This window comes from Camponotus vicinus, unplaced genomic scaffold (genome assembly GCF_025532165.1).
Source record: "Camponotus vicinus isolate PSW18456_S1 unplaced genomic scaffold, iyCamVici1.0 SCAF_9, whole genome shotgun sequence".
In the NCBI taxonomy this organism is placed as follows: domain Eukaryota; kingdom Metazoa; phylum Arthropoda; class Insecta; order Hymenoptera; family Formicidae; genus Camponotus; species Camponotus vicinus.
Window position 1 is genome coordinate 15,638,220 of NW_028141981.1, and position 25,317 is coordinate 15,663,536.

The window sequence follows — 25,317 nt, forward strand, 5'->3', positions numbered from 1 at the left end:
AGCTGACGCGTGATTATCGTAAAGCGGAATCGCCTTTTCTTGCCCGATTTCTTTTTCCTTCGATTCTTAGCCATCCTAGCTTATCTCGTACCTTACTCTTTTTCCCTTTTATCAAATAAGATTTCTCTCTTCCTCTCAAATTTATTCGCAAGCATGCGGTGCTCTTTTTTTATTATTGCTCCGAGATGCTAAAATGCGAAATTGCTCGCGTATAAAAATGATCAATGATTAATTAGAAAATAATATGCACATATATTTACACCTTCAGAATATCTATTAAGCATTTTTACCTAATAATAAATTTTAAAATAATACGGTATAATTTATTTAAAAATATATAATTTGTATAAATATAAATCTAGATAAATATATAACAATAGATAAGATCTAAATAAATATATAACGATAAATATAAAATTTAGAACATTGAAAGCTTGGACAAAAAAATGAAATAAAATTTTTACGAAAAGAATTTTTGTTATTTTGATCAAATATTATTTTTATTAAATTTTTAATTATTGACAACTAGTTAATTACGATTCAATTTGTCAACAAACGAATGGATTTTTAATTCAATCTAATACATTTATAATATAATTTCACTTTTTTTATTTTTTAGTTAGTATTTTTTAAATTAAATTTCCGAACTATGGATGTGTTATTAATTTCTTGACATATCTACATGTTAATTACCGTGTTAATTATTGCGCGATTAAATAAGAGAGATAATTGGTTGAAATGGACAATAAAAGACTACTGAGAGGCGAAAATTAAAATATTGATCAAAAGTATAAATCCCTGACTGAGATAAAAGCGACAACGTTGAAGTAGGAATGGATATGAAAACATTCAAGTGACATTCGAACGAGGGAATAAAACACGACAATGAATAGAATATCGAAACGGCAAATGGGATTCAGCAATATCAGAGCGACGAACGTATACATTTCTGAAAACGTTCTTGTTATACGTTCTGCTATGAAACATATACACATATCATATTTTCTTATTTACTTGACATATCGTGAATGCGATATAAAAATCGGTTTCAGAAATATATATTTACAAAGAAAATTAATACTGCATTTAGAAATTTGCATTTAGAATAAAAAGAATTAATACTGCACTTAAAATAATATCGTTTATAAAATATTTAGATTAAATTTCTACAATATACTTCTCTACAATATAATTTTTAAAATATAATTGAGACGGAAGTTTTTTAGTAAATTGTCTACGCTTGAGAATTTAAAAATTGCTGACCATTTTATTGCAAAGAGCGACAATTTTATTGTAAAGGACCATCATTGGGAAGCACTTTCTTAACAAGAAATGCTAAAGTAACGAGACAACGTTTTTCATCGTTGAGATATTCGAGGATTGAATAGTCAGAGGAAAATATAACATTAGTCGATAGATTTTTGTTGTGAAAGAAGAATCCTGCCTACATAGAATACGTATCAGACCACAGAAAGTACGGTATATAAGTATCATCGATTTCCAATTTTCTTTGCGATTCCCTCAAGCATAATTTTGATTTCAAACCATTCAATTTACTGTATAGGATTACGCTCACGAAACTAATGGCTCTCGATACTTCTGATATCGCAAAACTAGCAAAATTATAATATGTCGTACATCAATGTAAATATTTTCATTCGAGTGTAAAATTTAACACATATTTTTCTTGTTGTATAATTTTTATTAAAATAAAAAATTAAATTAAAATAATTAAATTAAAATAATTTACATAAAGTAAAATAGTATATAATATTTATATAATGTACAACATGATATAACATAATGAGCAATTTTATAAGGATTTTGTCTTCAGACAATAAATGATTGCAAAGTAGCTCGTAAATTAGGGTCGTAAAATTTGATACATGAACGATAAATCATTCTTGCATGTTGCATTTTGTTGTATAATCTATAATCTTCTATTATTATCCTCCTATATTTACCGATCATTGTTATTTAATTAATTCAAAATAAATCGAGTGAGATTACTTGAATCTGTGATGTGGTGGAGTATCCTTAAGTGATTTTCGTCGTAAAAATACGGAATAAAGGGGCCATAAAGCGTGGTAGTAAATACTACATCGTCGAATTAAGCGGGCACTACCATTTTTCCATTATCTGGAATCGCTTTAGTGGAATTGGCCGACTTATTTAAATTTAATGTTGACCTATCTGAGATTACTTGATGCCATTAACCTTGAATTGCTTACGAATGGTTTTGCTAAGCATGTTTGTAAATGAAATTTTTATATAAAAGTTTAATCAATGCAACAAATTATTAAAAAAATAACAAAAATCATTTATATTTTAAATAATATTTACTTGCAAAATAATTAAATTCGTATACATATTCCATTACATTGTAAAATATTAAAATTTCACGATAATTTTTCCATTACTACATGATACATACATGGGGAATTTAATGATATACCTCTGATTTTTTGTTACTTTGTGTGATTGTAATAAATACTTTAATTTTTATTATTACAGAATAAAAAGTCCATATCCGAAATAAATGTCCACGTTTTCACATTTTGTTATGAGAAAGAATATTAGCCAACGGATAATAAGCTAGCACAGCCACTTTAGCACAATCGAATAAAATTTATATATAAATTTAGTGTTATTTTGTTGCTAATGTGTTGCTATATTCCCGATTTTGTTGCTCGTCGTTTTCAATGAATCCAATTTTATTGCTTCACGTTTGCCTTAAAAAAATCGAATCGAACGAGTGGCTGTGCCAGCTCAATAGACGTTTCTTTGCCAAATACTGTATTTCTACTAATCTTTATTTTTTTTGCCTGCTTCTGTAGGTATACTCATTTTCTCTATTTTTATTTGTGTGTCTGCTCCTGTATTTTTACTTACTTATCTTTTCTATTTCTTTGCCTGCTGTTATATTTTCTCCGGGTGAATCGGAAAAAAAGAATAATTATCTATAAAATTTATTTTAACAAAGTACATATACAAATATATTTAATATTATTTTTAATGTTAATTAATGTTAAATCCATAATATATAATATATATGTACATTTCATTCTTTTTGATTGTACATTTACAGACAAATTGAGTACATGTTTGCACATTTATTTACATAATATTATAATATTATGTAATTAACATTAAAAATAATATTAAATATATTTGTATATGTATTTTGTTAAAATAAATTTTATAGATAATTATTCTTTTTTTCTAATTCAGCCGACGAAAATATAACAGCAGGCAAAGAAATAGAAAAGATAAATAAAAATACAGGAGCAGACAAAAAAAACACAGAAAATGAATATAACTACAGAAGCAGGTAAAAAAATAAAGAAGATGAGTTAAAATACAGAATCTGGCAAGGAACATCTGTTAAGCTTAGCCACTCGTTAGGATCGATTTTTTTAAGACAAAAGCAATGAAATCGAATTCATTAAAAATAACGAGTAACAAAATCATTGAAACATTATCGAGATATCTGATTAATATTCAATTTCATAATACTTTTTTAATATGGGATACCTTTGGCGGTGGTTTTCAGAGTTTAAAAGTGGAGCAAAACAGTCGGGAATAGATCAACAAATTATCAACAAAAGAGCACTAAATTTATATATAAGTTTTATTCGATTGTGCTGAAGTGGCTGTGCCAGCTTAATAGACGTAGATAAAAAACCAAACGTGCGATTATTAAAAGAACCTTCGTGTAAGAAAGCATCGCATAAACCGTGCAACGAGTAACGCGACCAAGAGACAGAAAACGGTGAATAAAGGCCAGGACGTTTGCATCGACTTATTTAAATCCAATGTCGACTCGAAAGAGTAGTAAGCGTCGTAGCTAGAACCCCATCTTCGGTCGCTATAAAATACATTTCTGGGACGAGAGACACGGGCTTTTCCCATCCCGCTCGCTCGGCGTGTCGTCGGTAATATTGCTCGCAATAAATTACGCGGTCCTCTCGCCCAGCATCCCGACTGCCTTCCCTCTATTCCTTCCTGTCTCTTTCTCTCCTCTCCGCGGAATCTGTCGCGTCCCGAGTATCCTCTGAAACGACGATCCTGGTCGAGACTCGCGGACGACGTATCGCCAAAAATTTCCATGAGAATGTCGAGTCAGCTGACGTATCTGCTGCTATCCTCTTCAACTCGGACGTTGAAGAATCGTGCGTCGGAATTTTAACTCTTTAAACGTGCATCCCCGAATATTTAAATCTAATTGCATTTTTATATACATATATGATCGTATTCATGAGATCATATTTGTAATCCTTTCATTCTCATAAAAATGAAGGAGAAAAAATTCTTTCGCGAATTGTAACGTTGACATGGTATTTTTATAATGAATATTGTGGAAATTGTTGGAGCTACAGATGGTTGGAATTTTATTATTGGGATACACCGCATTGTTTTTTCTTTTATATAATCACTATTAATTATAAACATTAGATTAAATATTATACATTGACATATCTAAACTGCATTTTTCATAAATTGTTTATTTAAAAATTCTCAATATATAATTCGCTTTTATCTATTATCTACAACTTCTTCATTGTTTTATAATTGCAATGGGAATTTTCAGACTCTTTCGAATTCAAGTACTCTCGATAGAAGTAGAATTTACTCACAATGTCTAAGATAAAAGATACTGCCTTCTGGAATCCAATAAAATATAGCTATTTGAAATTAAGACACGTTATCTCGGGATTAAAAGTCTTTGTCTTGAATCACTAACCGCGCCATTATGTCCATTCTATGCTTACAATCGCTTACGTTCCGCTTATTTTAAGCGTCCGTCTGCCCTTAACCGCTATACAATCCACCCTTAACGCATATAAGCCATCCAGATGTTGGAAATAAAACGTGCACGCCGGACTAAGCGTATAATTCGCGGATAAATCGCACAACTGCCGGAAAATCTCTCCTACCGTTCAATGGTACTGTACAAAGGGGTAGATTTAATATAACGGGCGAAGGATGCGATTATAAACAATGCGGCCCGTTGAGGCTTTTAGTAATCATCCCTGTACCATTGGCTAGTTCTATCTATTCTATCTATTCGCATATCATAATCGAGGCCGGTGATTATCATTCGAAAAGAGCCGTCAGGGGACAGAATTATGAATCATAAAATACGTATATACATGTATATGTGTGGAAGAGGGCTATAATATCGAAAGCTTGAGGGACATAAATCGTTGAAAAAGTAACACGTTAAAATTATGATTATATTGTATTACACTATTATTATATAATTCTCTATTTTATTCCATTTATAATTGTTTCCTTTTAATACATATTTTATTATATATAATTTTACATATATAAAATAGAGGAAACATCTCCTAACTTGCTTTATAGTTTTTTTTATTTATTTTAATTTATTTAATCAATTATTATAGGTTATATAAATTAACTGTGCTATGGAAAAAAATTCTAAGCCTTGAGCAATATTGCCCACTTCTAAATTCTAGAGCATTGAGGGACCGAGACTTGACGTGGTCGCGAAATGAGTCTAACACGCGTGGAGTTGAACTGGGCGAAAGGCGAGACGAAGGGGTGAGATTTAATACTTTGTCGCCGTATATTAAATCGCGGCGTGGACAATGTCGGGGTCGGCGACCCTTGTTGTGAATGCGAATATCCTGATAAAATTTAACGGGCCAACTGCACCTGCAACGCGGACTCGCCTTTTCCGCTGCCTTTCCTTTTCATACGCGGTACACATGGAGTTGACACACGGTGTTTGCGTCTGACGCCGGTCCATAGAAAACGCGAACAAAGGAATTGATTACTTTAGCGCGACGTGTAAGATACGGGGTGAGCGGAACGCACAGCCAACGGCATTTCCTCATCGTAACTTACGGCTTTCGCGATGAATTTGTAGCCGAGGCTTTTCTCAAGGAAAATATGGCGCGACATCTGGCTACGATGTAATTTATCGTGGAAAATTAAAATGTTTACAGGAAAATGAGCTTCAAGAACGGAAAAGGGTAATAAAATCATATTCTTCGAACAGTTTCAACATATTTTTAATAAATATTATGTAAAAAATTAGAATGCTTCGATAAATGAAAGTTTTCGGTAAAAAAACCAATTATGATTTGATAAAATGAGAGATTACAATAAAGAGGTACAGTAGAATCACTTTATATATAACACATAAAAATTCTAAAATGTACTAAGAAAATTAGCATATCTATACGTATGTCTAAAACTAATTTTATTAATGTTATGACGCAAATATTATTATTATTAAACTAACAAGAAGATAATATAGGGAATAATCGAAATAAAAAAAATTATTATTCTTATAAATTATTATTATAATTGAAATAAAAAAAATTATTATGCTTTATCAACGAAACAATAATAGAGTTTTCACTGTAAGTAAAATTAGGAAACAAGTATATTTCTCATCAATGACAAAATCAAGCTTATTACGCGAACAGAGAAAGAGAGAGAAGCTACGATATTTAATAATAATACGTCAAAATTACGTCGATTTATTGGGAAGGTAGTCACAGTATCCGGGAAGCTGTAAAATAATTTGTAACCGGCGAAAAGAGAAAATTATACGGCGCTCTTGCTGACGCTCCGCAATTAGCGGGAATCAATTTGCGTCGGAAACTATTAAACACCGCTTCCTTCCGTTTTAATTTTCTGGTATTATTCGCCATCGCACCCTGCAAAGACACGCCGGGCCATTGTGCCGCATAAAATGCTGCCAGCGCGAAAAACATAAATTACGAAGCCGACACGTGTCGCCAATAATCAACAAACCGACAAATATATATGCGCAACGCGCTGTAATTATCGAATGTAATTCTCGATTTACAGAATTGTGTGACCTCATTTTGCGCGGCAAATCACATGCGAACATAATGTACTCTCGCCGTTAACTAAAGTTGACTCTTTCATCTCCAGCTGCTTTTCAAATAAATATTGAATATTATAAATTTCAAACTCTGATGACAAAAAGAAATTCTAATTTTTATATAGAAAATTTTAATTAAACAAAAAATTAAATATATTAAATCAAATACTTTTTCTTCTTCCTTTTTCTTCTCTTCTTTTTCCTTGATTTAACAATGTGAATATTTATAACATTTTTAATATATGCTTTATATAAATTTGTTTTTATTTTTGTTATATGATTTCAGAAAGAACGCAAAAATGCGTCTAATTTATCCGAATATTTTATTTGAACATTTTTGTCTTAAGTGTAAGAATTAATAGTTTAGTATAATAATAATTTAATAAATTTAGAAAAGAGTTTGAGACAAATCATATTATTTACATAATTTTATATACAATTATTAATGATGCTATCTAATTTTTTGATGTATATAAATATACAGAGTTGGATTACCTATTTAGATCGTAAAATGATCCGATGATAAATCCGACTTGTCCGGTTATTTCAATCAAAGCATTGCACTTTATTCACAATTATATCAAACACTGACGTATCGCATAGATTAGTAATTCGTTGACCCATTTCAAAATTAAGCAGATTATATTATCCCGACGTTTTATATTACGCCCAAGTACGCGTATTTATCTTCATTAAAAATCGTGCATACTGTTTTAATAATAAACTTGACGAAATTTTTTTACAAATTTTTTACGCATATTTGATTTTATTTCTCCAGTCTAAAATTAAATATTTTCATTAAATTTTTCGCATCATATTCATTCTCCGTCAATTTAGTGTAACGATATTAATTTTGGAGAAATTTAATATTTTTTATACACAACGTATATTTTATATATAAATTTAATTTTATACAAAATATTTACAATGCTACCTAGATTTTATTGTAGCACGTAATTATATGCACGTAATTATTATTTAATTTTTTGGAGTAAGCATTACAAACATTACAAGAAAACTAGTTATATCAGACAAAACGCAGGCGTCCACTTTAATATATCGACAAGACCATCACATATAGTCGAAAATCGTTTGTCGTAAAAAATTCTATCCGAAGAACTGTGCAAGCGGTGTCATTGACAGTCACGGGGTTCATTACAGGATTCTCACGGAGGCGCATCCTCCGTAATTTCAGCCAATTTTCTCGGCATTATTCCAGTCGCTTGGCACGTTCGGCTGGAGTGCCAAGTGAGTGCCCCCGTAAATCTGACGATCCGCCGGCAGAATTATTTCCTGCCAAAAAAAGGTCGCTGTTTCTAGAAAATGGAGGAAAAAGGAGGAAGGATCACGTGCATAAAACCAGTATCGCACGTTCCATACGCTGCAAATCCCCATTGGTGAATTACGAGGACGTGCGGTACGCAACGGGCGACATACGTGCCTCTTTTTGCAACCCCCATGCCCGGGACAGAACGTCGTCGGAAAAAAAAGACTAAAGACCGACGACGTTTTTACAGCTTTCACGCAAGAACGTAACTAGGCGAGGTAGTAAAATGTGCACCAGATTTAATATCATGCTGTAAACAGAAAATAATAATTCTATTGTAAATAAAATAAAATCCATTCATTTAGAAACTCGTGTGTTTTTCTGCAATAATGTAAAAATAAAATAATTGTCACAATAATATCACATGATAAAATAAAATACTGCATTTTGTTTGCTTTTTGAGATAAAAATATATACGCGTGCGCATACAAAGAGGAGAGAATGTAAAATTAACTGAATTCGCTGATATCAATATGCATAGTATACAGTTAATTGATTAGGTTAATTGACTGAATTAATCTCACATGTGTAGGATCCATTCAAATGAACCGAACCCGAATGTAAATACATACATTGAGTTTTGTTGTTTACTCGTTTAATCTGTATTGAATCGCTATCTATCGTATAACATCGAGTCTTTAATTTAATTTTTGGCTCTCTTTAAAATTACTTTTTATTAATAGTAAATTAGTTTTTTTATATTTTTGTATATTATACAATTATTTATAATGATACATGATATTAATAATTAAACGTCAATTATGGGGAAGAGAAAATATTGTTGTGTGCGTGAAAGAACAATTAAAAAGTTTAATTTAACTTGAAGAAATTTTCATCTAGTTACGTCAGTGCATTTGTCTCATTGTTTATCTCGAGTTTTTCGCACTTTTGGTGAATTTGACTCTTTTTCGACATCATACCAGATACGATGAAGCTTTTCCACGACTCCATCCGGGAAACGAAAAAGCTTCTAGAGGAAAAAACGGTGAAGGATTTTTCGTGTCGCGGTTTTACGAAAAACGTCGCAGTTTTACGTTCTGTTTTTTGTTGGTATTTGCTACAATTTACCTTTTTCATAGAGTTTCTCAGTAAATTTGTTTATTATTGCTCTGCTATGTTTTTAAACGGGCGAAGATAAAAATTACTTCAATAATTAATTTGTACAGACAATACTTTAAAAAGCAAATAAATTCTCTTTTAGTAATTTAATAAGCAATTTTGTGCTTATTAAGGCAAATCAATCTCAAGAAACTTGTAGATGATGTGATATTCTTTTCATTCGTGATTATATTTTAATTTCAATAAAACAAGAAATTCATTATAACACATACATACACTTTATTCATCACTTTAATATTTCTAGATTACACATTGGATGTCATTAGTTTAAATCCGAGCAAAAATGATAAGGCATTCAAATTCGTTAATAATGATAAAAGTAAAAAAAAAATATATATATATATTTAAATCTGCGGAAAGTAATATTTTTAAATTTTGTAAATTTTATATTTTCAACAAATGTATGCTACTTATCTAGATTTGAGAGTTGATTCTGAGCTGAAGGTTAATAGCTGAGATTAAATAGCTGCGAGTTTAAATTGAAAGTTTATGTACACGTAAATTCGCAACTTTACTCAAAATTACATTTTAAGATCCCGAGAATAAAGATACTATTCCGTATAAAGATACTATTCTTAGCATAATTCTCGGAGCGCTTTATCACTGGTTGCATGTGCATCGAATGTACAATCTCTAGTGAACGCGAATGCAATTTCTCGCTAACGAATCGCGGATTCGACGAATACTTTGTACGCACATCCGCGAAATGATATCAAAGACGGATTCTCGCTGTCGTCGACGATTCTCTCAGGCGCACATTTCGTTTTAAATAGTCTCAAAAAACAAATTCAAGGCACGTATATATATTGTACGCAGTCTCACTCGGTTTTCATCTCGACGTTGACAACGACGTGCTGGATTCAGCGCCGCGCGATTTTATTCATTCCGCTCTTCAACCGCGCGCTGATGAAACCAGGCAGGATTTCGCGAACGAGTTGGAGAATAAACTACCCAGGAAGCGACACTCGTCAACAAACGCTTGTCAGGAAGCAATAAATATTACCGGCTCGTAAATATAGCGGTTAGCAACAATAAATTCCGCGTTACTTTAGGATTTTCCACGAGATGAACCTCAAAGGACAGAACGCGCTACATTTTACGCTCTCGTTTATTAATCTTACGTAGCCTTGCACATTTGGAGATTTACATGTGTATGTGCAAGGTATATTTTAAAAGTATTTTTTTTAATTATTTAAACACACTTAGAGACAAATAAAAAATATAAAATTAGTTGCAAATATCTTTTAAAAATAACAAAATGGAAGAATTTTTTTAAATATTTTGTACATCTATTTATTATCTATTATTTAGTGAAAATTGTGTTTTAAAATTATGTTTATAAAAATCGTATTTAAATTAGTTTTTATAAACAAATAAAAATATTTCTTTAATTGTGTTTTTGATTGTCTTAAATATAATTGTCTCTTCAAAATCTGTATCAATTTTTTTTGATAGACAAAAAATTAGGAAAAAAATTATATATACATAATCTAACTAGGTCACCCCAGTACCGAGTGTGTATCAGTGATTCTCTTGCAGAGTTGAACTGCTATTATAGAACTTGTCCAGTTTAGAAACTTTATTGAATAAAGAAAAAATATGGTGTGATATAAAATTTAATATTATCAGGAAAACACGCACACATACATGCGTGTTTAAGAACTTAAATTGCGCATATCGAGAAATAATGGAGACTTGAAAATGCAATATAATATAAAGTATTTGTTCTAGTTCAAGATAGAATTTTAACACAGTGTTTCTAAAATTTTGGAATAAAGACGCGAGTTGAAATTTCTTATATAATATCATGCTGCGTATTTTTAAATCTTTGTGTGATTTAAATATTTTTCACGTTAAAATTAAAATATTTTATTCATGAAACGAAACATTTGATTCTTAAAACAGAAAATAAATCTTTTATCAAATTTAATTATATGCATACTGAACTTTTATTCAGAATATATTTTTTTGAATCTCAGTCATTTCAGTCTGAGATATTAATATACATATAATATACACATTTATATATGTATAGTATATGTGTGTATGATAAATATTACGAATAATTATAGATATATCTCTTTGTTGTTCATTTATTTGCGCGTCATATTGAATAAAATGTAATAATCTGTCAAAGCATTGTAAGTAATTTACTCTCTAGACTTATTTACCTCTATTGAAATATTTTTTTTCATTTGATCGAGATGCGAGCTGGATTAAATAATCGAATGTTTCCTTTCGAGAACGAAATCTATCCTTGACCCTGTTTGCCGACTGCAGAATAATTATCACAATGCATGATAGACGACAATTTTTAATTAAAAAAGAATGTCGTTATTTTACATTAACTGATATGTAAATTGCTTCGAGAGTCATGAGTTCTACAGTGAAGGAAAGAAAATATCAATATTCTATTGGTATCCAATACTATTCTATTTAATGTAATATACAGTAAAATTAATCTCTCTAATTCTCTGATTTTTAATGAAATTCATGAAATAATTAAAAGAAATATATTTTTTATTAATCTTAAAGTTTTTATTAATCTTAATATAAGTAATTATTAGAAAAATATTAAAATTATCAAAAAAGAAATTCAAATATATATAAACTTTATAATCTCTTTATATGTCATACGAAATATATTAATTACATATTTTAAATTATGCAAAATTTTAAATAATATTTTTCTCTATAATAATAATAATAATAATAATAATAATAATAATAATTAATAATAATGTAATAATATATTTGACAATAATCTGAACGAGATACATATGTAAAAAGCAATGTTCGTTTATGAAAAGGCAAAGTTTTTTGTATGTATCAAAAAGGATATTTTTCAGTATTTACTATTAAAAATATTTGTATTAAAAGTATATTTATAAAAAATATCTCATCTCGTTATTAATCACGTTCGATAGAATAATCGTGTTGCTTATATCGCCTCGAAAAACTTCGCCGTCAGCGTCTCGCACAACTCGTCAAGCTTGGTTTACGCAGCTCAAGATTCGCATAAATCTCGCATAAGGTTCGAAAGTAAAACTAACTTATTAATGAACGCACGCGTTTAATGTACGACGCGTAAACTGGGCAAACAGCCGGGGTTTCCGCTTACATAGTTTTCCGTAGAGAAGCGAGCTCTTCCCTCTGCTTGCTCTCCAACTCCCATGAGATACACTCCCCGTACGTGACGACGTTTCTTGCATAATGAAGCTACATCGTTCCCTGTGTCCCGCTCTCATGACTTGGGATCGAACGAGCAAGGCTCTGCCATGCTTTCGGATCCTTCTCGTTCGATAAAGGAAATCTAAAATTCTCGATAGTGCATTTAATTTAACTCTTAATTAGAAGCTTAAACGCTTCGGAGATGAGACTTTGCGAGAAAGAGTTTGATGGAAAATTTCTCTCGGGAATTCGTCTTTGCGACGAAAAGCGTCGATTAATTCGCAGAAGATGACTTTGGTAGATTAATCGCCTCGTTAATCCCATGTTACCATCGTCCCCGGGCGATGCGCAGCGATGCCCGTATAATTCGCGTTGTGCAATTCCTCTCTCGCTGTCTTATTGTCGGAATAACGTAATAACGTCGACGTATAGTCGGCGAGATCGTCGCGACGACGAAGCGCGAGCTGAAACGCTTTTCGTTCGACTTAACGACATTCTCGTGGCAGATTAGGTCGAGTGAGACCTAAGTAATCCGGGTGCAGAGCGACGAGGTGCGCGCACCGGGATAGGATTAATCGGAGCTCCAGCGAACCTGGAACTGCGCGGATGCTGCGCTTACGGATTCTGACGTCGAAATTTTCACAGGTCCACGTCATTTTCGCGCGATTTAACGGAAGGTATTAATCACTTTGCGCTCTTGACATAATATAACATCGTCATATGGGATGTAAAGTGCGTTTAAGCGCCCTGGCTGTAAACTGATGCGAGCATCTTAGGCGGCACCAAACCCTGCATTTGTCATTACACAAGCAAAGTAAAAAAAGAATAACTGCATTTAAATTAATTAGTTAATAATTGAAAGAAACTTATGTTTGCATCAATAACTGTATTAAAAAAATTGTATTTTAATAAGTAAAAGTTGATTAAGAATCAACTCTTGTAATTTTTGACATTTGCACAATCATTAATTTTTAATATTTTCAACACTTTCCTCTGATAAAAGTAAAAGCAATTCAGGTGTCTTAATATATATGTACCTTTTTCTAGAAAAAGCAGCTAATATCGATTAACTGAATAACACACAGAAAATAAGAGCAAACACATTTAATTCGAAAGCGATTATGAAAATGTAAATATTTTCAAACTAAATATTAAAGTTTATATGAATAAAAAGGAGTAATTTATTTTATATTTAAACATGATTAATATAAATTATATATGCATACTTTTATAACTATGTTTACGTATAATCGTATCCTTGAAGTTTAATTTGTCTGCTTTTAACAGGAATCCGACAGTCTGGCAGTGTTTTCCGAGTTGTTGAGATACACGAGCGTACGTGAATTGAGTCTGTGTAACGCACGTTTGCATTTAGCGGTGCACGAGGGTCCCTTAGCCAGATTAGGACGTCGCGATGATGCCGGTGCCGAACTTCTCCGAGCCGCACCACCTCCAGCCTGTCCTGCGATCGTCTTCCTGAGATTAGCGGGATTCCAGGTGAGCGAGATTATTGTTTTCTCGAATACTGCTCCGAAAATGATAATCGGAATATTCAAAATTACAATTGTCATTAAAATTTCTTTGGGCAGCATGAAAATCGAAAAATAAAAAAAATATTTTTATAATTAAAAATTAATTCATTAAATATTAATTCATAAAAATTGAGAATTAATTTTCTTAAAGTTTACATTTCAAACGCTTTTATTCACAAACATGTTACTACATAAATAGATCACGATTTATATAGTAAAGTTTGGAAACTTGTGTAAAATAACTCGGCGAACTATCTTATATTATTTGAAATGAAGTACGTAAAATAATTAGAAGGGAAGCCATTAAATGGTCTAACTCGCTTACAAACTCGCTTACGAATCTGGTCCCAGAATATAACAACGCTGACGTTAATAACATATGCAATTCCATTATACTGGACTAACATACGAAACTTGCTCATCCACTGATGCGGTTACATGTCTTCAAGTGCGCTACATGCGGATATCCATATCGTTACGAGAAGATAACACTCGTACACAGTATCCACGGTAGTAGTAGTAGACGCAGTTGTAACTGTCCGTCTCTCTGCTCGAACTCCCTGGAATGTATATAAGGCTGGTATACCTATCGTGTTTCCGAGATCTCGCAGAGCCCATTAGATACACTCGCGCCTCGATCCAGGGCAGAATAGTTCGTGATCCGGGTTCCTGTCTCTCACGGAGATGATCCGTTTCGTTTGAAAAATGAATCTCCTCTATACGGTTCATGAAACATGTCACGAAGAGAATCGGTTAGGCGACCAAAATACCGAATATCATTTTCCCTCGTCTAATATCGTCTCCTTCTTCCTGATAATTTTGACCCTAGTCAGGAAATTGTGAACGTGCTGGACCATCCCGTAACATCCCGGATATTGTCTTCTCGTTGCCCTAGAATTCTAATCAAGAAACTCTGATCCAAGCATCTCTGTCCAAGAATTCATCTCAAATTTTTTTATGAGATTGTAAAATGCAAGACATGTCAGTTATATCAAATTGTAGCCATCAACAAACGCCTCTTTAATAAGAATAATTCACATATACATAAATAAAATCTACAATCATTTTTAATGCTAAATATGATATCTTTGAATATGATATACATAATTTTTAGCTACTTTATTTCAATAAATATTTATTTGTATATTTATAAAAAGAAAAAATGGATATTGGAGCAATTATCTCATTTCATGTTCGAAATGCCACTTGTATGTTTGCTTGAAATGTTTGCCAGATCTTGTGTGCTCTCCTTTTTTTATCTATGTAACTTATATATTTTCTATTACACGCGCAATTACAGTTGGTTGTGCTACGATGGCGATAAATAAAGGACGTCCCGAACCCTTTCGACATTCGTCTTCGTTGTCCCCGCATTACACCAACTCTCGATTCTGCTTCCCTTTTTCTACAGGGTGACTTTTAAACAAAGCATCAAACTTTACAGATGCATTTTTACGAATTTACAGTCCAGTTTTTTCTCAACAAAAATATCTCCACTTGTCGTAAACTTTCAATTTTCAAGTATTTTTGTTAATTAACTCTCTCCTTGAAGAGTTTGATGCAACACTTTAATCTAATCCACTTTTGTTAAAAGCTCGAGAAGATTAAACTAATTTAAATTCTCTCTTGTGACTTTAAGATTAATTTTCCCAAGTTTTGAAATAAAAACTAAAAAATGTATGATTCTGCTAAAAAATCTTTAAATTAAAAACTTGCAAATTAAATTTTATTTAAAAAATAAATTTTCACTGTAAAATAAATATCAAATGTTCTTTTAAATTTATTGAGTTACTTTCAATTGTTTGTTATAAATTAAGAAAATCAATTTAAAATATTTGGAGAACTCATAGAAACGAAAAATTGCTTGCCAGATCTGAGGAATCACCCTGTACGTCTCTCAAGCTGAAAGCGAGCGAAACAAATTGCGCTCGATAAGGTTTACCGAGGAAATTATTTCTGATTGCAGGTGACAGTGAACGATCGTTTGGCGTTACGTGGACCATTGTTGCTACCGTTCCTGGCGGGTTTTACGTCGCTGAGCGAGCTCGACCTGTCGCTGGACAAGTCGACGATCGGCGGTAGCAGCGGCTCTCTGCTCTTCATCGATGACAAGATATTGCAGCAATTCTTCTGCTGTCTGGCGGCGCATTTTCGCAGTCTGCAGTCGCTCCGGATCAATTTTTGGCGGATCACTTTGGAAGACAGCGATCGCACGATGCGGCAGATCGCCAAGTACCTCAAGTTGTGCGGCCTGAGCTTTCTCAGGGCGATCGGTCTGATCGTCACCGACAGCGCTAAGCGAGTGCAAATGGAGCACGTGTTTGTGCAGACAATCCTTACGCATCTGCAATGCCTCACCTGGTTATGCTTGGACGGCGTCGAACTTACCGAGACGCAGGCTACCAGTATCGGCAAATGCGTGCGTGATCGTTACCCCGGCACCGCTTTGGAAATCAGTACCAAAGACGTGCACGTGAGATCGGTCAAGGCTCTGGTGACCGCGGCCGAGGAAGGTGGCAGGACGGAAGTAGTTTATACCGGTGGTCCTAATTGTCGTCTGAAGATTACGAAGATGCAAAAGGGTGGCCGGGGAAAGAAGAAATGAAGAGATCGCGAATGATAATTTTAGAGGAAGTTACCCTGGAATAATTTGCCGCGAGGCAAGAAGGAAACGAAGGGAACGAAGAGTCTACCGAAGATAGAGAGAAATGATTGATCTCTTTGCGAATGAGGTGGTAGGACTAAAGAATCCAGAGAGATAAGAAGAGGGGCTAGAGAACAGAAGAAGAAATAAAGTCGGTAGATCGTACTCTGAGGAAGTTGTAGAGAATCAAACGAAAAATTAAAGAGGCGATAGGTAAGACAGAGATATAATACAGATTTTCTAGAAAAGACGAATAAATCGAAGAATATATGAAGCGAAAATCAACGTCGATTTTAGTCGTGTGACGGTAAAGAAGAGGTAAAAATGCAGAGGAATGTAAAAGAGAAATGCGGGTTAACTTTATGGATTTTTGTCTTACTGTGATTTCGTTTCCTGCGCGTGCGTTTCGGGACGCGTTAATCTACAATATAGACTTTATAGGTAGCGATTATTAGCTCTCAAGGATGATTCATTACGACAACGGAAAGTATTTTCGCTCATCTAACATTTTCAAGAAATGATATCAAAATAGCACAAAGAAATTTATGTTACATAAAGTGATTTTCACTATTCTAATAAAATGAATATCACTGACTATCGATGTTGGATCATATGAATAAAAATTATGCCAAATGGCGAGAGCAGAAACATTTATTTAAAACAAAAAATATATCTTTCATCTTGAATAATTTTGTTTTTAGGCGAAAAACATAATTATTCTAAAAGTATTAACTTGCAAGTAGCATTATTATCAGAGTTGATATTAATAAAAAAAATCATTTAATATATATATTTATTTTTCATCTTTTTATATATTTTCTACAATCTTTTATGCGAATAAAATCTTTGTTTTTCAAATCTTCATTTTCGTTCATATATTTGTAAATATTCACTTTAATGAATAGGAGCAAAATATGTTTACTTCATATTTAATTCATTATAATTGTAATCAATGGAATTTTATGGATAAATCACATTATTATTGTTAGAATATGGAAGAACTCGATTGGAATTCCGTTGGATGAATGGAAGTTCCGTGTGAAAGAATCTTCCTTTTAATATTTTTTAAAGAATGCGAGAGGAAACGGAAAGATTTATCGCGAGGCGAGAAGAATATTTAAGCGGGAAAACAAGAGGCTGTTGCAATTACATAAGTACCGTTCGTTGTTGTTAGATGGAGATGTAAGATATGATTCAGAGTAATATATTATTTAACGATATAGATCACATACGATCGTCACACGATATTATTAAATATTACGACCGACTATCATTTGTGATCGGCGAGAAGATACGGTAGCTTTACCAAGGGGGTTGCGTGTTGTTGGAGACTTGAAGAAATTTTATAGATTAAATTTTAAACGATAGAATACATAAAAAACACATACACCTATGTACGTATATATTATGCGTTTTTCCGCGGAAAGCGTGAAAGGAAAGAAAGTCGAACATTCGTAATTCTCTAAGATAAAGAGTACACATGCAGGCACCGATGCAGGCTATTGTTGTATAAAATAATTAATTATTCTAATTAAGATGACTGCCAAACATAATAATATTCGAAGATCCGCATTTTTCGCATAAGCATTTAGCGCTAAACTTGATGTTAATATATATATCACGTTATCTAAAAAAAAAGATCGCTTCCAATGTCAATAGACGAATAGATCCGATCATCTTTAGCGCTAGATGTAAACTGCGAATGCTTTGGTATCGTTTATCAATGTCGCGCAAACATTTTAGAAAGTCGTTCCTGCGATTGTGCTACGAATCCCATAAAATGTATCTTACATAAGCTGAGAACGATGTTACGCGTGATTTCGATTGATGAGATGATCGATCGTGATCAAATGCACCAACGATAACTGCCATTCAACTGGAACCACTAATAGGAATAAAAGAAAGCGATCGGCGAAACGCGAAGGGAGCTTTGTTGATTTTTGAATTGCGCCTTATATAAAGCGTCGATCGAAAATCTGACATCAATTTTAACAAATGCATAATATATACTATGAAAAAATAAATGTATTAAATCTTATAAAAATTTTCTTAAATACTAATTTTGGAAAATTGGAAAATTCGATTTATAATAATCTTACTAAAAGTCTTGGCTTTAATTTTAGTTTCAGCGTGTCTTCTTTTTTAAAGAAAAATGTTACATTTAAAAAATATTGTATATTCTAATATTTTATAGTCTTTTGTGATCGATCTTCAAATTAAAATTAAGAAAAAATTATATGTCTGAAAAAATAATTTTATAATTAAATTAATTACTCTAAAGAATCTATTAGCTCCAACATATTTTGCTGAAAAAAATTACAACTGAAATATTGGAAATGTAAGATTGTTGATTGCATTGATTTTTTTGATTTATGATTTCGGATTTCATCTGGCGCTTATAAAGGACAGTACTCGTTGAGAGTTTCCTCTCCCTTTTCGTGGTGTTTTTCCAGAATATACAGCACCATCCCGCGTAATTCTTTATTATCCGAAACTAGATACGTAAGTGCTCTCGCTCGAGCATGTGTACGACGAATTTTGTCATTTTTGATAGTTTGCTATGTACATAAGAATTTCTCCGATTATACCGCGTACAATCGCGATCTGTTAACATTTGTGAGTCCATTTTACGAGAAAATCAACACTCGGCAAGACTGAAGTTGATGGTCACATATACATATATACAATGCACACACACATACACGTCCTCGCACGCGCACACACACAAGTAAATACACAAACATATATTATTAGTTACGTGGCCAAGCGATTAAAATTGCGGCGACTTGCGAGATAAGCGCCCGACATATTCGCATGTGCCGGGAATCAACTTGAATAATTTTATTATAAATATTTATGTATTTATATGTGTATACATATCTTCTCCAAATAAATGTAATATGTGTTTGAGAATTTCGTCTCGATAATCGTGCAATGCGCGACACAAATGCGAAACAAACTTGCGTAAAAGAAATTGATACGATGTTAAAAAACTAATGATTAGTTTATATTATCATTTAATCATTACTATCATATTAAAGATAAAAAGGCTACACTCGATTTATTATTAGTCAGAAAAATACGATTATTAAAGTTTAAAAAAATGATATGCAGAGAAAGATTTTGGAAAAATAGATAATATTGTTGATTAGCTAATAATATATATGTTAATAAATTAAACATGTAATTTTTTCATTTTTTTATCAACAATTATAAAAAATTCGTGCTCCAAATGTTTGTAAAGCGTCGATAATAATCATTAATTGACAAGCAGACGCAAGCTGTAAATTTCTAAGGGATGAAGAACCCATTGTAAGTACGTATTTTTATTATATTTACACGTTCCATCTTTTTATAATAATCACACGCATCCGCGCATTCATAAATCTATGTAATGAAAATATTGGAAAAACGTAACAAAGATTCGCAAAGCACGATGCATTTTCTCATGCGTTATACAAATATTCGTTCTTATCTCTGGAATCGTTTGTCTGGAAAAAAACATTAATTGTCGATCATTGTATCTAACACACACACATCGCGATATATAAATATGACTGTCTACAGTCATATTAAAATCAATAGTGATCGAACTTCATAGTGATATTTTATTATAACATAATAGTTAAATTTGGCCTGCGTTACATCACACTTGAAAGTAATGTCTCGAATAATATCGGTTTATTTATATTAACTTGATACATATAGAATATGCATGTAAATATCGCACTATTCTTATCGCTCTTATTATCTCTTGTTACTCTAAATGTCTCGAGTCATCTAATTGTGTGTGAAATCAAAAAGTTTAGAGAAAAACATTGCGTTTAACGATATGAGATTTCGATTATCCATAGCTTTTTCAAAAATCTGGAAAAATTGCGTTAAAAAAAAAATTAAATCATAGTAAAAGACAAAATATTTCTTAGAAAAAAAAGAACATATGTGTTTTTTTCTTATAATTCTTTGGATCCTGGCTTATGTACCTTCATAAGCTTCAATCTTTCATCATTGATTGAATATTCCAATAAATATTTGTCTACAATGTCGATTTTGGTTTCCAATAATTATAATAATAATTATAATTATAAAATGATATACAAATAATATAAATCTTCAGCAGATGATATATACAATCAATATTATATTCAACAAATATTCCATACATGCTAAGTTACATTTATTAATTCAACGTATTACTTTAATAAAGGAAGATAATACTTAGCATGGACGGAAAATACAAATTGCAACCTCTTTTCTTAGATCAACATATAAAATAATAAATTTTTCGTAAAAGTATTCTTTCCATTATGTTATTTATTGTATGTACTTTCCATTGTTGCTTGCACAGATATGACTAGCTTCCTACAGCTGTTCTCAAATTTTTATGGTCATTTGCATTATTCTCATTACAAGTTTACAATAATTTAATTCTATATAAACAATAAATCAATAGGCAAATTATGTAATATTTAGCACACTTTCGTTCACACTGTCTTGGAGGTCTTGTTAAAAATATGCTAGACATACCTTAAAATATCATTGCAAAAATAAAAAATCTAAGCAATGCTACTCTTACATTATGATAGAGCTAAATTAAACTTGAATCTGAAATGCTTAGACGAATAGTTACAAGTAAAAGTTCATACAAATAGAGAGATAAACCTTCACTCTAATAACAGTGAGGTATTTGTATAAAGTTAAATAGCAATATTTTTGTTCACAGAGATTTTGGAATAGGAGAGATATAACTGACTGGTGTTTTTAATGTCTCATATATCTGACGATGATGAGAAATACATTTGTCTTCTAATTGTACATGTTTCCATTTTAAAAATGACTAAATTAGTAATTTGATTTAGTTGGATATTCTTTTAGAAATTATTCTTCAATCAGTATTGTATTAGCAGAATTTTTCTATAAGGCATATACAATTCTTAAACGATTTGTAGTCCAAGATGAGATGGATTACCATTCAAAAGTGTACAATCATCGACTTTTGACGCGGCGAAGACAATTTGTGGCACTATCGTGTTTCTCGTTTCCTTGCGGCAAAGTCCGTATATAAATACACTTCTGGGACACTTGTAAGAATATTTCACAACGCACGTGCTTTTCGTGGATCACATGGGAGCGTAATCTAGCTGAACCGTGAGCTGTCTCACGCCCGCCGCTTGGAAAATCTTTTGAGTCGTTGTCACGACGGATTTGGGATCCACTGCTCTGGCTACTTCCAATTTCAGGCATCCGACATACACATCCGAGCACAATGTCCAGAAGTGTGGTTCCTGTACGGTATAAACGCCGGGTATCTGCGTCACTTTGTTGTAACACTGCGGTAGAATGTGATCTAGAGCTGCTGGCTGTCTCTGCATGAGTATTTCCCATGATTCTTTCATCAGCGTGATTACACTTAACACTATCAATACTGCTATGAGCATGGAGCAAATTGGATCGGCAATCATCCAACCGAACATTTGCATCAGCACCGCTGATATAATTACGCCCACAGAGCCGAGAGTATCCGCAAGTATATGCAAGAACACTCCCTTCATAATTTGCGAATTTGTTCCACTGAATGATATGTCGACTTCGACATGATGATCATAATTGTGATTCAGGACAGAATAGGAATTGTCGTGGGCGTGACCATGATGTCCCTTTCCACCATGACTATGACTATGGCTGTGACCATGTCCGTGTCCATGCTTAAATGCATATATTCCTACTAAATTTACTATGAGTCCCAAGACAGAAACCACGAATAGTCTCTCATGTTTGATTTCTGGTGGTTCAATCGCCCTCTCCACCGCCTCAGACATAATAAACAAGGCTATGAATAATAGGAGTAAGGCATTTACAAAGCCGCCTAATACCTCTGCTCTTACATATCCATACGAATATCTCTCGTTTGCTCTCCACTTTGTAATGACGGATGCTGCTAAACCAAATAACAAACCAGTGCAGTCAAAGAACATGTGAAAACTGTCGGAAATGAGGCCAAGGCTATTGGTCCATATTCCATAGAGCAGTTCGACGAAGGCGAAAGACAAGTTGAGGATCAGAAACAGGAATAAATTCCGGGTATTCTGATCGGAAAAGATGAGGCGTTTCCAACCCAACAGCTTCTCTTTCACTCTACTGCGGAAGTTGGAGCGTGAATCACGTGGACTGTGCGAAAGTGGCAGCATTTTATAATCGTCCCGATGTCAATTCTGTAAGCCAAAATCTGTCCTATAAGGAAAAAATTAAACGTGTGAAAAAAGTACAAAATAACAGAATAAACATTATCAAAATAAGATTTAAAAATTTTGCATAATATTTTCATCAAAATTTTTCCAGATATATACATAATTATTTTTAAGATAAAAAACATATTTTTAGATAGAGAATATTTCATTCTGTCAAAGTAATCATTCAGAATTTACGAAACTTTTAGACAATTTTTCAGCGTAAAAATTCACTCATTACTAAAATATTTTTCCAAAGAAATCGGATAAAGTATCAACTCTAATAAGAATTCACTACTGTTTACCAAAACCTACTACTGTTAATCAAGGTAATTAATCGAATCGATCGTGAATTACAACGTACAGCATCCCCAGCTGTTGACAATGACATTAATTGGAGCAACACGTACACACATACGCGCGTATGTCCGGTCGCGTGTACAGCTAATGCGGTGACACGTCTATGGAGAATGGTGGGTATCATAACCTGCAATTCTCTCTCGACTCACCTGTTACGGCTATCGGATGAATCGAGTCCACGGTCGAAACCGGCGATGTTCGGTGACGTTAATCACCGGTTGTTTGACACATGCCGGCTGTCAAAGGCGCGGAAAAGCGGGTTGCGCGCGAGACACACGACGACGGAGCGCCATGCTTCGCAACCGCTTCTGACGCGATGAGGGGAGGGGGGCGAGGAGGATGAGCGGTGACAGATAAGTCGGCGCGTCACGTGCTGGGATAGATCACGCGCGAGATGAAACTCATCATGCGTCGGAATAATTTATCGAAACGACGCGTGGTCGTGGCTTCTCGCTACGTGATTTCTTATCGCGACTTTGAGCAACGTAGCACCGGATATCCGTCGTCATAGATGGAACCACGATCGTAGTGATACTCGACATGGCGCTCGGTTAACTTCCGCTCTCTTTCTTCCTTGATCATCGGTCATCATGGTGAGTATTCACGTGTAAACTATGCGATTTCAGAGAGGATTTTTACCGTAATCCTACGATAAATATAGGAGATATTACGTGGAGAGCAAAGACTTTTGTTTTTAATGGTAAATTTAAATTGGAAATACGTTTCGGACGCGATTTTGTTTACGAATGAGGAATGTAACCTATCTGCATTCGAGGGTACATGTGCTGTATATAATCCTCATCTTGGTTTTTAAAAATATAAAAAGTGCAATATTTTTTATATTGAGAAAAATAATTTTATATCGGTGACTTAAAGATGTAATTAAAGGATAATTAATTATATTAAAAAATATAACCTGTTTTAAGTATACTTAATATTTTCAGCGAAACATCCATGTGTTAATGTTTCTATGAATTGCAAGCAATTCTGTTTTATTTACTATTAATATTAAATAATATGCAAGTCAATTTTAATATATAAAATAAATATAAAAATTTCGCATAATACTTTGGACAATATAAAACATCTTCAAAATATTCCAATTTTGCTTTAGTGTTCTCAAATATTGAAGATATATATTTGGTATAACTCATATTAATGCTTCATCTCTATGATGACTAATTATTTTCTAGACAGCTATGACAGCAAAGTACTGATTTAATGAGTCTGATTGCTATCTTTAGAAATAATCAAACTTTATGTTGCGAATGTGTCTTATGTTTAATCTATTATTATAGCCGCCTAAAAAGGATACGAAAGGTTCCTCCAAACAACCTCAGAAAACTCAGAAGAAGAAGGAGGGAGGATCTGGTGGAAAAGCTAAGAAGAAGGTTTGTTAATTTTTTATCATATATGACTTTTCAATAGATTTCAAACAATCAATTTATCAGCTTTATTAATTGTGATTATTAATTCTAATCAGCTTTATTAAATATGGAAGCAAAATCTAATTTAATGAGTCTGATGTGCAATTCAAATTATATATCTTTAATATTTATTATGTTATATTAGAATTGTTTTAACACATTTTTTTCTTTTTAACTTGCAGAAGTGGTCTAAAGGAAAAGTACGTGACAAGTTAAACAATCAAGTGCTCTTTGACAAACCAACGTACGAAAAATTATTGAAAGAAGTACCACAATACAAATTGATTACACCTTCAATTGTTAGCGAAAGATTAAAGATTAGAGGGTCTCTCGCTAGACGGGCGCTGATAGAACTTCAGCAGAAGGGCTTAATCAAGCAGGTTGTGCAGCATCATGCCCAACTCATCTATACGCGTACTACTAAAGGAGACGATCCAGCAGTGTAATATGTATAAATCAATTTAATAAAAATTTTAAAACTTAAAAAAATTGGATGGTTACTTTTAATTCTTTGATCTTATTAATCTCTAAACTAATCAAAATATAAAAGTGTTTAGGCCATAAAAAGCAAAAGTTTTAATTTAACAATTCAATATTGATTTAATATTACTAATACAAGACAGT

General features: G+C 32.7%; 3 protein-coding genes across 12 annotated transcripts in view; 2 read left to right on the forward strand and 1 right to left on the reverse strand.

The window, feature by feature from the left end:
* Nucleotides 1-19,874, forward strand: part of LOC145976882 (uncharacterized) — a 247,049-nt gene extending 227,175 nt beyond the window's left edge. For all 8 annotated transcript variants that reach the window (XM_083108352.1, XM_083108359.1, XM_083108353.1 and 5 more), the window contains 2 exons: nucleotides 13,791-14,000; nucleotides 16,002-19,874. In XM_083108352.1, the coding sequence (XP_082964478.1) occupies nucleotides 13,791-14,000; nucleotides 16,002-16,640 (849 nt within the window). In that variant the 3' untranslated portion in view covers nucleotides 16,641-19,874. The remainder of the gene's footprint in view (nucleotides 1-13,790; nucleotides 14,001-16,001) is intronic.
* Nucleotides 19,875-19,989: 115 nt separating this feature from the next.
* Znt86d (solute carrier family 30 member 7) lies at nucleotides 19,990-23,758 on the reverse strand. 3 transcript variants are annotated; one of them, XM_083108388.1, is made up of 2 exons: nucleotides 23,416-23,758; nucleotides 19,990-22,910 (listed from the first exon to the last, which is right to left on the reverse strand). In XM_083108388.1, the coding sequence occupies exon 2, from the start codon at nucleotides 22,865-22,867 to the stop codon at nucleotides 21,800-21,802; it is 1,068 nt and encodes a 355-aa protein (XP_082964514.1). In that variant the 5' UTR covers nucleotides 22,868-22,910; nucleotides 23,416-23,758; the 3' UTR covers nucleotides 19,990-21,799. The 3 variants fall into 3 exon arrangements, with proteins under 3 accessions (XP_082964514.1, XP_082964515.1, XP_082964516.1); XM_083108389.1 differs by lacking the exon at nucleotides 23,416-23,758 and adding an exon at nucleotides 23,271-23,406; XM_083108390.1 differs by lacking the exon at nucleotides 23,416-23,758 and adding an exon at nucleotides 23,222-23,335.
* Nucleotides 23,719-25,182, forward strand: Rps25 (ribosomal protein S25). Its single transcript, XM_083108404.1, has 3 exons — nucleotides 23,719-23,859; nucleotides 24,565-24,657; nucleotides 24,876-25,182. Exons 1-3 carry the CDS (start codon nucleotides 23,857-23,859, stop codon nucleotides 25,137-25,139), a joined length of 360 nt encoding a protein of 119 aa, XP_082964530.1. The 5' UTR covers nucleotides 23,719-23,856; the 3' UTR covers nucleotides 25,140-25,182.
* Nucleotides 25,183-25,317: the final 135 nt, after the last annotated feature.

Excerpts from the sequence above, each read along its gene's own strand:
- Rps25 (XM_083108404.1), top strand. Across the intron at positions 24,658-24,875 it reads GTGGAAAAGCTAAGAAGAAG|AAGTGGTCTAAAGGAAAAGT; the intron begins GTTTGTTAATTT and ends TTTAACTTGCAG.
- Znt86d (XM_083108388.1), bottom strand. The coding sequence starts at position 22,867 with ATGCTGCCACTTTCGCACAGTCCACGTGATTCACGCTCCAACTTCCGC.